Raw genomic sequence first — 14,602 nt, 5'->3', positions numbered from 1 at the left:
AAAAGCAGTTAAGTAGGTTTTTTGCAGTGTTTCCACCATTCTTGTGAGAACAAAATCCATATGCATGTATGAGCTATGAAATATGAATTGAGTAATTTCAATGATTCCACATATGAATTAAATGTTCTTGTATTTCATTCAAAACAGTAAAATTCATAATAATAATTTAAAATTTTAATTTTCCTTTACTTAGAACAACATTAAATAGCAAATTAAAAAAATACCATCCCAAGTAAAGAGAGGCTGGGAAAGAAAGGAAAAAGCTTTATTTTAGTACATTTAATGGCAGTTTTCCCCTGCTTTTTTTGTGTGTGTGTGAGGAAGATTTGTGCGCATGTGTGTGTGTCTATTATTTCCCCCAAGAAAACCTCCTCTTCTGCCAAGAAAAAATGAGGGAGGGTTGGCTCAGCAGCACAGCAGTTAAGTTTACACATTCCGATTTGGTGGCCCGGGGTTTGCTGGTTCGGATCCTGGGTGTGGACATGGCACCACTTGGCAAAAACCATACTGTGGTAGGCATCCCACATACAAAGTAGAGAAGGATGGGCACGGATGTTAGCTTAAGGCCAGTCTTCCTCAGCAAAAAGAGGAGGATTGGCGGCAGATGTTAGCTCAGGGCTAATCTTCCTCAAAAAAAAAAAAAAAAGAAGTGAGGGAAAAAGGAAGGACTCTGTGAACAGAAAGGTGATGGAGACAATCTGATCGGAGGATGCAAGCTGATCAGAGATGAGCTTGGGGTGGGATTGCAGGCTAGGCTGAGGGAGAGACTGGGTGTCTTAGGGAGCTCAGGCTACCTGGTGGTAAAAAACAAAACCCAAAGTTTCTTATCATGCATGGCCAGTCTAGACAAGGCACCCGCCTTCCAAGCAATGGCTTAGACCCAGGCTCCTTGCAACATGTGGCTCCACTGCTGAGTCCCTCACTTCCTAGCACATCAATTCCACCTACTTTTTATTGGCTAAAACCAGGCACATGGTCCCTGGCTAGATGAAAGGGGAGCTGGGAAACGGAGCTCTCCTATTGGCCCATGCATTAGTCCGGGTTCTCCAGAGAAATAGAACCAGTAGGAGATACACACACACGAGATGCACAGACACACATATTTAAAGAGATTTATGATAAGAAATTGAGTGATACAATTATGGAGGCTTACAAGTCCCAAGATCTGAGCAAACTAGAGACCCAGGAACGCTGATGGTGCAGGTCCAATTAAAGTCAAAAGGCAGGAGAAACCAAATGTCCCAGCTTGAAGGCAGCCAGGCAGGAGGACTTCCCCCATGCTTGTGAAGGGTGAGCCTTTTTGTTCTCTTCAGGCCTTCAACTGATTGGATGAGGCTCACCCATATTGGAGAGGGTAATCTGCTTTACTCAGTCTACTGATTTAAATGTTAATCTCACCCAGAAACACCCTCAGAGACAGACCCAGAACAGCGTTTGACCAAAGGCTTGGGCACCTGTGTGGCCCAGTCACATTGATACACAAAATTAACCCAGGAGAAATCACGTCCCAGGAGGAAAATGAAAGGGTTTGATTAACACATGGCATTGTGTCTGCTTCAGAAGTGATGAGGGGAGAGGGAGCAGAGGGCTGGACGTGGGGAAGGCTGGTTTGCTGTAAAAAAAGAATGTGGTCTGTGGTGAGGCGGTTTTGTGAAGGGGAAGAACACCCTCTAGTGACCCTCTCAGCTCCAGGCGCACGGGGAGCCTTAGAGGAGGGAATAGAGAGCAAATACTCCAGGTGTTATGGAAGTGGTGGCCTGGCGGCTCCCACCTTCATATAATGGGAGAGCCCGGTGAGAACATTTTGTCAATTTGATGGTTTTGTTGAATTCCACAACACAACTAGGACTTGAAGAGTTGTCTACACAGCAACAACAGTGAAAAGAGGAGGGGGAGCCCAGCTACTCATGGAAAACCTGGCCTGGAGCCTTTTATGTGGTAAAGCTGGATACTCAGTTCTTGGGGAGTAAGCCTGACCACATATTCCCAGGAAACCTAATGAGTATGTTCCTCAGAGAGGCCAGAACAAGGCAAACTATTGGGAAGGAGGCCAGAACTTGGTAAAGGGTTAGTTTGGGAGGAGTGGAGCACTAGGTTTCGCGTGGATGTGAGACTAAGAGTCAGAGACAGCACGAATTAACTCTTCAGCCTTGCTGACACACAGGAGCCTGTGGTCCCAGGCTCTTTCTCTTTGGATCTCAATGGTCCAGTTTGTCCAGGCTAATGGAGCAGACATTGTCCGACAGATTTAGGGCAACTTCAGGAATCCACTTTGACAATCAAATCAAAAGTTTACTTATATAGGAAAACTCTGCAGTGATCACATATCTCGGTGGGAAGAACGCATGTGTAGCTATGTGTGTTGGAAAACAACTAGAGGATATAAAATAAAATATTAACCATGGTTTTAAAAAAGTTAATTTGAAATTCCATGTAGATACCTCAGAAATACACTTTCCCCATGCCATATAGCTAGGGTTTCTGTCCTGGTTAACAGCATGGTGCTGACGAAGACAAGATCCTGTGGTCTTGAAGTTTCACTCCTGAGTTAGAAGAGCTCATCTCAGTTCCACAGGAGGCCAGAAACAGTGGGTACGATGACCACTAGCCAAACTGCAGTCCAAGCTACTCTGAAGGATCCGGCTGAAAGAGCAAGAAAACCCAAACAATTAGGTGTCTTGATTAACGTTTTGAGAAGGGACAGAGATGCTGGACATTGGCATGGGATGCTGTAGCTCAGGGGAATGTGTTTTTCTCCCTGAATCGAGGCCCAGTGTGCCTGGGACACCCTCTCCCCAGATATAAAGTATAAAGAGTCGGAAATCCCTTAAATGTCACTGGATTACCTGAGTCCTGTGCCTGAAGGTTACCTTGGCATGTCATGGGCCTGGGAAAGAATCACTCTCCTACACTGGGCACCAGTACAGTAGGGCAGAGCTTCAGGTGTAGACAGATGACCACATAGTGCTATACACAGCTGACTTTAGCGAAGGACGGACTACTTCCCCTCTCTGCTTCTTCGCTTCACTAACCGTCTGTACCAACTAGGAGGAAGAAAGGGAAGAAAAAAGAGAGATAGGAAGAGAGGGGAAGAGAAGAGAACAGGAACAAAGGAGGAGAGGGAAGGGAAGAGGACGGGAGGAGATGGGGAGCGACAGAAAATAAAAAGAAATGAATGCTAAAAAAAGGAAGGAAGATGAGGGGTGCTTTTCTATGATAATTTGGGTGGCTAAAAAGTGACAAGATGGGTTTAGCCCTTCCAGAAAAATGGATGTCTTATTGTTTTCACCCTCTCTGTGGATGAGCAGCCACAGAGATTGTGTCTCTTCCTTTTTCTGGATCTCAGGATGTGGCATTGATATGAAGATGATGTAGTTCCAGCCCAGCCAACTTATGGTCTCATGGTCAGACACCAAACTGTCACATTGGCTCTGTGGTGGCAGAAAAGCAGGGCATATCAGGAGAGACTAGAGGAGACATGATCAGTTCGTTGGGAAGAATAAAGAACAGGATGCAGGATTCATGCTCCACGTGTGGGAGCAGAGGCAGAGAAATCAGCATAAGTTGGGAGAGTAGACTGGGTCCAGGAAGATGGTGAAAGAGCAATGTCCCTGGGGCCATGGTCCTTGACGACTGGGCATGACAGGGAACTCAGGTAAATGTTGGTACCACAGATATGAGTTATTCTGGAAGGGTATGTAGACCAGGACTCGGGAACGTGATTTGAGGGGTGTGGAGAATACAGAGGCTGGAATGCTGGAGACAGTGATCCAAATTTATTAAGGGGTCCCCCAAACCCCTATTGTCTCTGGAATTGAAGGGACTGGGCCTAATTCAGCTACTATTCATTGAAGACTTGTCAGGCACTGTGCTAGGTAGGTTATCTGTATTGTCTCATTTAATCCTTATAACAGCATGAGATAAGATTATTTTGCCTGCTATTTGAGAAGGACATGGGAGCTGGCCCTGTGGCCGAGTGGTTAAGCTTCCATGCTCTGCTTTGGCGGCCCAGGGCTTCGTTAGTTCAGATCTTGGGTGCGGACATGGCACTGTTCCTCAGGCCATGCTGAGGTGGCATCCCACATGCCACAACTAGAAGGACGCACAACTAAAATATACAATTATGTACTGGGGGGATTTGGGGAGAAAAATCAGAAAAAAGAAAAAGAAGATTGGCAACAGTTGTTAGTTCAGGTGCCAAAAAAAGAAAAAAAGAAGGATGTGACTTGGAGAAGGTAAGTAACTTGCTTTGCTAGTAGGTGATAATACCAGGTTTTTGACTCCAAAACCTGTAATCTTACTGTCTGATCTTAGCTCTCCCACTATAGGACCTGCTGAAGCCTGATAGAGAGCCAGGAGTGATGCTTGAGTGAGTGGATCCTCCCAGGAGACAGAGGAATCTGAAACACGAAACCCAGAATTCGCCTTTCTAAATTCATCAAGGAGCATACATCTGGGGAGGAGAAGAGAGTCTCCACCTTAGGTTAAGGTGCTCACTCCTGTTCATGACTTGTTCTCACTCCTGCTCATCTTTTTGGCCCTTCTTTGCTGATTTAGGCTGTCTACCAGAAACCCCCCTGTGCACCTGCTCAACATTGTCTGGACTGTTCTCCCACTTGCCCTTTTTCTCCCTGCTCACTCTGATATCTCAAAACATTCTATAATAAACCTCGCCTCAGATACTAGGACCATACATCGTTAGAGTGGGGGAGGAGAAGGGGACGTCCTGCGCCAACCACCCTTTGAAGGTGAGGACGCTGAGCTCCACAAAGGCTAGGTGAGTTTGGGGAGAGGTGGTGGCAGAGCCATGAGTGGAGCTCAAGACTGACAGATGCCTTTGGGATTCTCCACCAAGTTCTACACCAGGAGGCTGAATAGGATCCCCACACTTTTCTTCACTCAAGAGAAAACTAGTTACGTGGTGCCCACCACAGCTCCCTTGTGAATATTTCTTACCGGAGTCATGGATGGTGACTGGGACGGTGCTAGAACTGTTGCTCACAGGATTGCTGACTTCGCAGGTGTAAAACTTCGAGTAGTTTTGTGGCCCAATGGTGACATTGAACACACTAGTCTGGAGCTCTTTTGGAAGGGGCCCTGAGTCTGCACGCCAGCTGTAGTTTACAGACTGGTCTGGGACCACGCATGATATCGTCAGATAATAACAGCTGTTGTTCACTTTCTGTATCTTGATGTCTACGACAGGCTTAGGTACAGGATCTGAAGATGAGGAGGACATCGTGAGACAATGGATTTATGCATTTATGAGGCATTTATGCTGCAAGGATTTAGCCAACAAAGTACAAACGGAGGGGCCCCTGAGTGCTGTGGCAAGCAGAGTCATGAAGAAGAGGAGCCTATAGAGGGAGCCAACGAGCAGCTTCGATCTCCAGAGGCTTCAGACTGGAAGGCTACTCCTTGGGGTGAAGCTAAGCTGGATCCAGGAGGGGGAGCCATGCACCCAGAAATAAAATGGGGTTATGACCATCTGGAGCAGGAAGAATGGTCGCTTGTTGGCAGAGAGATCTGCTGAGGTCAGACTTGGAATGGTCACATAGCAGGTATTCTCTAAGTATTTGATGAAGGGATGGACGGATGGATGGATAGATAAAGCAGTTGTGAGAAAGGACCAAACATTAGCTTTGGAGTGAGACCAGTCCTGGTCCTAGACTTGGCTCTGGTGGAGAGTTATTAGGCAAGATCATTAACCTCTTGAACTTCCTCCTCCTTTGTAAAATGACTCTACTGCATAGCCCAGTGTTAGTAAGATAAAATGGCACCACCCATAAGGAAGTGCTTTTTGCAGAGTGTAAGTGCTATGTTGGAGGGCACATCCCATCACAATGTTGTCCTGCTGCCAGATGGGATGAGAAGTAATCTCAGCGTCTGTTCCTTCCTTGGCTAAGGCTGCTTTGCCTGAAATGCTCTGGGGTCTTTTTATTCTGGTCAAGGGGAAAGCATCTGCAGAATCAGCGCAGCTCAGACGTCATAGGATCATGACGGAGAACTGACCAGATCAGCACCTGCCTCTGGGTTGTATGTGTGTGGAGGGGCTATGGAAGCTCTGTGAAAGCTTCTCAGATTGCTGGACTCCTCCTGCACACTGAGCACTTTTTATACTGTTTGTCATCATTTCCTGTGGTCTAGCCTCACATCGTACACATCTTCCGCATTTCTCACAGTGAGCAGCACTGGACACTTTGTGTAGGGGATTTATTGAGCCAGCTGGAGTAGTCTGGCTCCAAGATGCCCTCTTTGAGCTATCAGAAATTCCTGTGCTCGGGGCCAGCCGGTGGTGCAGAGGTTAAGTTCGCCTGTTCTGCTTGGGCAGCCCGGGGTTTGCTGTTCCCATCCCACGGTTCAGATCTATGCACCGCTCATTAAGCCATGCTAAGGCAGGCGTCCCATAAATAAAGTAGAGGAGGATGGGCATGGATGTTAGCTCAGGGCCAATCTTCCTCAGCAAAAAGAGGAGGACTAACGGCAGATGTTAGCTGAGGGCTAATCTTCCTCAAAAAAGAAAAGAAAAGAAAAGAAAAGAAAAGAAATTCCTGTGCTGGACTGAAGGATGATTCTCCCGCTAATCACATCCTGAGGGGCTTCCCCTCAGGCGAATGTGCTGAAGCCAAGCCAGCTTGTGGATTTTAAAATATTCAGAAATTTTGCAAGCTGGTTGTGGAAACATTAATAGCTTGAAATTAGTTGTGGTGGGAGTATTTACCATAGACATTGGCAAATGATACAAATTTAGGCTTTTTTTTTTTTAAACACAATTGTAAGAGTCTTTGAACCTTTCCTGTTCCCAGGACCTCGTGAATTCTCAGGGCATGTGACATGGAGGAAGTGAGCGAGAAGGGGACTCCAGCCTCCTAGACAAGGGACCACATTTTTGGTGGAACCTGAATATATACAACATTTGCACTGTTTTAGCATTTAAAAAATGTTTTACCTTTCATGATCTACTTTGATTCTCATAACATCCTAAAAGGTAGATATAATTATCCTCATAACATGATGAAGAGCTCAAGGCTTGAGGCGTACACTGCTCTTGGCTGCCCAGCACCTCTTCTCTGATAATTGCACACCTTAACCCCAGGGAGGCCTCCCGAGGAACCATGTTTCTGCTTTATAACCTGATTCTTTGGGCCATAAATATTTGGATAAGATACACATACCCAAACTAAGTTGGGTTAATCAGTTTCTCTCTCTTGAGAATTTAAACAGAGACACAAAAGTCTAGGCTTTGAGAGACAAGTCATTGAAATGGCAGGGACCCATAGGCACAGTCCACAGATTCCTGAGGCTGGGGTCTCCGCACTGGCCCTGGTTCTCACTTTTCCTTTCCTTCAGCCCTTCCTGACTCTTCTAAACTCCTTGATTGCTTTCAATAGTCCTGGTTTCTTTAAATTCTCCTTTTTTGCTAAAGGTACATCGAATTAGTTTCTGTTTCTTGCTGTCAAAAGAACCTTACTTAATATGGGCACAGAGATGTTAAGATCTTTCTCCAAGGTCACACAGCTAGCAAGTGACTGACCAGAGTTTTGAATCCAGGTCTGTCTGACTCCAAGTATAATGTCCTAGTCCTTATTCCATATATACTATTTAGGCTGAAGCTCTGAGTGGAAGTTTTTGTCCCACCCATGTTGAAAGGTAAAGAAAAAAACTCTCCTCAGTAGCTCCAGACCCATCCTTTCTTTCTTGTACCTTTTTCTTTAAGTCTGATGAAGTCTTTGTTCAGATATATTATTAATACCAGCTCAGAACTGATTTAAGCTGATCACAGGAGAGTAAGAAGAGAAGAGAGAGGAAACCATCACTATTGTTTTTTTTCTCTTCAAATCTTAGACTCACTAACATCAGAAGACATTCTAAATATCCCAAGGCTATCAATTTGGGTTCTCTTGGCCTGAGCTCACTCTCAAGTGGAATTGGCTCCAGGAGAAATGAATTAAGCCTGGGATTTTTCTCTCCTCCTCCCACAGAGAGTCCCCATCATTCCCAGGAAGCCTCCCAGTGGTCCATCTGGGGTCCCGGAGTGGGGGCTTGCCCTTTGGTTCTCCTAACTCACCAAATACCTTCAGTGGAACCTGCCATTCCTCCTCGTTGCCGGTTACCTTCACTACCCTCAGGAGGTAGGTACTGCTGTCCTCTTTCTGGACGTTATGGATGTCAAGTGCACCATTTGTGAGGTCAAGCTTGACCTTGTCCTTAAATTTAGACTTGAAGTAGTTGGGTTCGCTGGACTCCTCATATTCTACAATCTTCTGTTCAGGGGTGTAAAACCAAGTGAGCTTTTTGTACTTATCAGGCAAATTGGAAATTTGAAGTCTCACATTTCTGCCAGAGAGCGCGTTCACCGGAGATTCTGAATGACCTGCCAATGAGGGTCAGAGTGAGATCCATCTTAGAGAAAGCAGAGCGGCCCAGGTTTTGGCCTGGGCTGGTGGAACAGGGAAGAAGAAAGGGACTTGTGCGTGGGAGCGGTGAGTAGGGTCTTCATCAGAGGGCCTGGCTCCCTCATCAGGAATTCAATGAACGTTGGGGCTTGGGAAGTGGGAATGGGGCCAGAGGATGTTGCTTATAGTTCATGTAGTTCTGGCCCAGACAATAAATAAAAGCGACCTTGAGGCTGGCCCTGGCTCTCTCCCTTACTGTCATACTAGTAGATTTTCAAATAAATTGATGAGAAGTTATGAATAAAAGATGACTATTATGACACTGGAAGCAGAACAGCGGAGGATGAGGTGCCCAGGAATTCTCAAAAGAAGCAACATGAAAGTGTAGAGTATAGCATACAAGGTTTCAGATAGCTATAGCTGAAGGCAAAGCGGCCAAGGAAAACCTTGAAATATGAACCTAGCAGCCTCAGATTCGTGCTTGAAAGTAGCAAAGGAAGCGTGAATTTTGTTGTGAAATATCTAATGAAAGGGTGCCCTGGAAAAGCAACATACACCTGAAGATAGACACAGTAGAAAGAATGCTTGATTGTTTACAAAAAAAGAGAAAGAAGAGATTCTAGTGTTCTGAAAGGACTCTATAATCCAGTCACAAGTTGAAGAAGAAAGATAGATTAATTTTACTAATATAGATTGCAAAATTAATGCAGAGACATTATAATACAATTTGGGGTATTAAGGTAGTGGTTTAGTCTGCTAACAGAGGCTTATCTGATATTTTTCTTATGTATAGTATATTTATATATTTTTTCAATTTTTAAAGTAAATTGACAAAATCTTGATTTGCATTCCTAACAATTCCATATTTTAGAAGGTAGGGGAAGCAACCTTAAAGAAAGCCACACTTCCGATTTAATTGTAACAGAAAGAAGTAGTTGGTTATGTGTCTGGATGCTTCGGATAAAAGAACTGTGTTTGCGTGTAGTTTATAATAGAAAATGAAGCAGATCTTTCCTGTGCCTACCCATATTTCTTGTATCTAGAAAAGCAAAATTAAAATGGGAAAAATAAATCTGATCAAAGAAACTCATAATTTCACACCAAAGAGTCTACTCCGGAAAGAGGAAGAGGTTCTAAAGAGGCAGTTTTGATTACTCTAAAAACAAGTCACGTGGTTTCTAGTAAAACTATTAAGGAAGGAAGGAGGTGAGTTTTCAAGATATTGATATGGAGTCTCCTGGAGCTCTCTGATGGGATCAACTGTTCAAGAATCCCGTGCAAAACTTTTAAGGATGTAATTTGGCAACGGATATCAAGACCCAGAGTTGTATCATGGGTGACAAGATGCACAGAGTACCATTTCTGAGATGCAAAGTCCAAGGAGTTTAACAGACCAGACTGCAATGAGTCAAGGACTACATGGGCGGCGAGGAAGAGGAGACGACAAAAGTAAACTATTTTTTAAAGACATTTCAGTGTGAGTGGGAAGGAGAATGGTAGGGCATTATGTAAAGCGGCATGAAAGGTAAAGAGAGTTTTTTGGTTTTAGTTTTTAATTTTATTTAAGGAGAAAAAAGACTTAAACTATGATAAATCAGGGGAAGGAGCCAGTGGATGGGGAGACATGAGAGAGAAGGAAGGTGACTCATGGGACTGGGCTAGAGGCGGTTCAGACAGAGTTCAAGGCACAGGCCTTGGCTGGGAGGGGAGGTACCTTATCCTCTGAGGGACAGAGGAGAAGGAAAAGACAGTTGGTGATGTAGAGTAGTTTGCAGTTTGGAGGTGGTGGGCAAGCAATTGAGGAGATTCCTGCCTAATGATCTCTAGTCCCCATTTCCTTAGTGACGTAGGAGACAAGTTCTTTCCTGGAGGACAGAGAACTGAGGTAAGGGGCCTTGACGGTAAGAGTGAAAGTTCGAAATAGCCACTGTGGGAAATGGGAGAAAGAATTTATCAGGGCCAGTAAGGCTACTCTGAGATCCCAACTTGACTGAAACAATGACTTACAACTTCCTCCTTCCCTTCCTTCTTTTCCTCCCTCTATCATCCATCCATCCACACTACATCATTTGACATCAATTTATCTACTCAACTAATAATTGTAGAGTAAGAGCATACTGTGTATTAGGCTCTGTGCTAGGCACCATGCATACAATAAGATAAATATAGCTCCTTCCCTTAAGGAGCTTCCAGTCCAGTGGAAACAGAATTAATCAGATGATTTCTCTACTGGTGATAAGTGTCAGGATAAAGAAAGTATGGAATGCTAAGGGAGCACATCACTTGAATTTGGAGGTCAGGAATGGCTTCCATAGAAAGTGTGAGTACGAATTAATCTAAGTAGAAATTAGCCAGGGTAAGAAGGGATCTGGGAGTAACTCTTTCTCACTCGCCATGGTGGCTATTAAAGAGTTTTTAAAAGAAGAGTAAAATAAATAGATAACCATTTTAGGAAATTTATACTGATAGCAGTGTGAAGAATACACTAGATAGAGAGAAGAATAGAGTGAAAAGAACAGTTAGGCGTTGATTGTAATACTTAGATAAGAGGAAATGGTGGCGATCTAGGATAGGTGGTTTGATCTGGCAGCGGAGGCAGATGGAATTAGATATATCTGAGAGCTATTTTTGAAGGTCAAATTAATAGGACTTATTCATTGGACATGAGAGGCAAGGGGAAGAAGGGAGTCGAAGATGACTCCTAGACTTCTGGCTTGAGCCACTGGACAAACAGATACGCCATTTATCGAGACAGGAAATAGTGGAGGAACAGCAGATTATAACAATGTTTTTAAAGTATGCAAATGTTTTGGCACTCCTCCCATCAAGAGGTGGAGTCTATGTCCCCTCTCCTCGATGAGTGCCTCAATGAATAGAATACAGCAGAAAGGAGACCCACAAAGCTAGGTTAGAAAAGACCATGTAGCATTTGCCTGTTTCTCTTGGGACACTCCCCGAGGGAGGCTTCGGCTGTTGTGTACAGAGCCCAGCCACCCAGCTCTTTGAGTCTTGCTCAGCTTAGACACCAGCCACATGCATGAAGAAGCCTGAGAGATGACCCCATGCTCCACCATGATCTGGTTGCAAGGGCGTGAGACACTCTGAGGTGCTGGGCACAGCCAACCCTCATTTTCGATTATTTTAAGCCACAGTGTTGTGGTAACTTGTTACACAGAAATGGATACCTGGAACCAAGATGATGAGTTTGATTTTGGACATGCTTTTGGAGATGTTTAAAAAGCAGTAAGCAGTTCAGGTCAAGGGCTCAGGAGAGAGATTTCGGCTTTGGAGTTCTCTTGTGCTCTTTCCAGGCTCTTATCTGTCTCAGAATGTGTATGCCACAATTGCAAAGCAATTTCACACTCTTTATTCCATTTGATCTTGATAGCAACCCCTTGAAGAAATGGGGAGCATATTATTATACCCATTATAGAGTTGAGGAAGCTGAGGCTCAGGAAGTTTTTATGATCTATAGAAAACCCTGTGGCATGGAACACAGATAGAACATAGGTCTTCTGAGCCCCAGTGATGAGGATTTTTAGGCTGCTTAATTTTAAAACGGTTTATGATGAGGATTTTTAGGCTGGTTACTTTTAAAACTGCAGATGAGAAGCAGACTCTGAGGACTGGAATTTTGCTTGCCCCTTTGAGAGACATTTGCGTTTGTGAAGGAAGGGGGGATGACCTTGTAGGGACCTGAAATTGGCCACCCCAGGATATGTCTCTTTGGCATCGGGACTGTTTGGGGCTGATTGTTTTCGATAACAGGGACAGGGAAGGAGGCTCTGGGAAATGGAACTTGCCCTTGTTGGGACACATTTACATTTGTAAGGTAAATCTCTATCTGTAAAAGGTGCCTCCTTCTCTGTACCAGGAAGAAGAAGGGAGATGACCTTGTCCCTAGAAACTCTTAATGGGGAAGGCAAGAACTTAAGTTGGTTGCTGTCTGGCAATCTCATGTAACTGATTTAGGGTGGTGGCTTCTAACCTTTCTAACCTTTACTTAATCCAATTTGATTCTTGTCTAAAAATCGTGGGATCACCCAATGACCAGACCCCACCTGCACTGATACCATTTTAACTTTTTTTCATGTTCTTTCCTTTGTCTTGTAAAGAGATGACTCACATACCCATGCTTTATAAAATTAGCCCTAACCCTCAACTCGGGGCAGCAGCAGGAGCTCTGACTGCCCGTGGGTCCTGTCCCCAGGCACCAGCTCTGCCTGCCCATGGGTCCTGTCCCCATGCCAGCGGGGGCAGCAGTAGAAGCTCTGACTGCCCATGGGTCCTGTCCCCATGCTATTCTATTCTCTAAATAAAAGAGCACTACGGCCAGATCTTAAGAGTCTAAGAAATCTTTCTTTCGACTCCTGGACTCACTGACCCCGCATCACCAGTACATGCTGTTTCCACTGCATTCTGCTAAGTGCTATGGGGAGACCAGGAAGATGGCTAGTAGTAGAGGATGCCCTGAAATCAGAGAGTTGAGAGACTCAAGTCTGAGGAGGGATGCAGGAAGAGATTTAAAAGTGCTTTTCAAATTTTTCCACAAATGTATCCCTTACTGCAGAGGACAGAACCACTTTATCCCCAAGAAGATTTGGACGTATAGCCCTAAAGAAAGTTCTTTGAAATCATTCATTCATTATTTAACAATTATTTATTGAGCGCATGCTACGTTCCAGGTACTGTGCTAAATTCAGCACTGGACGTTGTCCTTATCCTCACGGAGATCAAGGAAACAACCAAACAAGCAATTCCCCGACCATGACTGGAGGCTGAGGTTTCCAGGAAGTCACATGCAAATGGAGGCCTAAGGGAGGGAAAGAGGAGGGTGCCGGAAAGGCTTTTTACTAAGACCTAGAGGTAAAAGAGAAAGCATCTCCTTCAAGTCACACAGCAAAGTTAAATTTAGATGGAATGTGGTTAGTAGGGGGAAGTCACAAATGGAGGATAAGACAACCATCTATGGGCATAATCTACGCACGAAGAGATTTAGACAACCGACTTCATGTCTAGAGACTCCTGAGATATTCCAAGAAGAGAGGCCCTAGACAGTGGGCAGCTGTAACAGGAAAAGAAAGTTAGCTCAGTTCCTGGGCACACGAGGGGGACCCGAACAAGCCCATGGCCAAGGAATGAACCTTAACTCTTAACAACCCGTTGTTTGGGGGTTCCTCCGGTACTGAGGCACCTCAGGCCTCTGCTCAGACCCTCATTGAGAGACCGTAGACAGAGCCATCCTTTCCAAGTTTTCTTTCCTACAGTTTTGATCTCTCTTTGGGACAATGACAACATCATTTATTTACCTTGCCTCAGGACACGACTCCCTGCAAAGCAGAGGTCTCAAAGAATGCCTCAGACAGCACAGTGTACCTGAGCACAAAATGTGGCCATTTCAGTGTAGAGCTTCCTCTTATTCAAAATGCAAAAGAACTTCACAGAACACAACCAGGGGACTAAATACAAAGGGCTTACCCCTCCATCTCCCCAGGGTCCTGTTTTTGTCTTTCCCTTGGGAAAAGAGATGGAGCCCGAGTCTCCAAAGCTAAAGGATCCCCTCCAATTGGCCACAGCCCTGCTACCGGGATGGAAGTATCTGCTCCTGGAGACCACACTCCATTTCCAGGGTTGAGCCACACGCCATATTTCTTTTTGCGCCTGACCATGCCCTCAGCACACAATCACAGGCAGACAATTCGTGGAAAGTACCTTGAATGCTGGTCGCCAGGAACCAATGAGGCAGCAGCAGAAGTTCCAGAGCCAGACACCACTCCCGCCTTCTGGAGCACATGCTACTCTCCAGAGCTTCCCAGGAATGCTGGAGACAGGCTAGAACCACGCTAGAAAGGGACCTACGGCTCCAGAAATCTTGAATTCGTGGCCTGAGGTTGAGAAAAACACCCAGTCACATTTTGTCTCCACCCAGCAATCGTGGGTGTGGCCTGGAAGACCAGAAACAGGAAGCTCTAGAGGTTTTGTCTGAGAGTCCCACGGAAATGAAACGGGTAATTTTGTTTGCATGTGTGTTGCTTCTGATTTCTGAGGAGAGGGTCCGTAGCTTCCATAGGATTCTCAGGAGGGTCAGTGCTCAGCAAAGATTAAAGGCCCCTGATAGAGAATATCTGCTTTTGGTTTCCCAGGCTAGAATCACCCTAATTAAGCCAGAAGCTAAAACTAAGAGGTGTCCACCCAAGCTTGCAAGG

At 45.0% G+C, this 14,602-nt stretch overlaps 1 protein-coding gene across 1 annotated transcript; it reads right to left on the bottom strand.

The window, feature by feature from the left end:
• Positions 1-2,364: 2,364 nt before the first annotated feature.
• Positions 2,365-14,249, bottom strand: CD48 (CD48 molecule). The gene is given in 4 exon segments (NM_001283080.1): positions 2,365-2,643; positions 4,957-5,220; positions 8,069-8,374; positions 14,109-14,249. Coding segments are annotated over 4 exon segments (732 nt in total). The 5' UTR covers positions 14,191-14,249; the 3' UTR covers positions 2,365-2,563.
• Positions 14,250-14,602: the final 353 nt, after the last annotated feature.

This window comes from Equus caballus, chromosome 5 (genome assembly GCF_041296265.1).
Source record: "Equus caballus isolate H_3958 breed thoroughbred chromosome 5, TB-T2T, whole genome shotgun sequence".
In the NCBI taxonomy this organism is placed as follows: Eukaryota; Metazoa; Chordata; class Mammalia; order Perissodactyla; family Equidae; genus Equus; species Equus caballus.
This window is presented reverse-complemented; position numbering and strand designations above follow the sequence as displayed.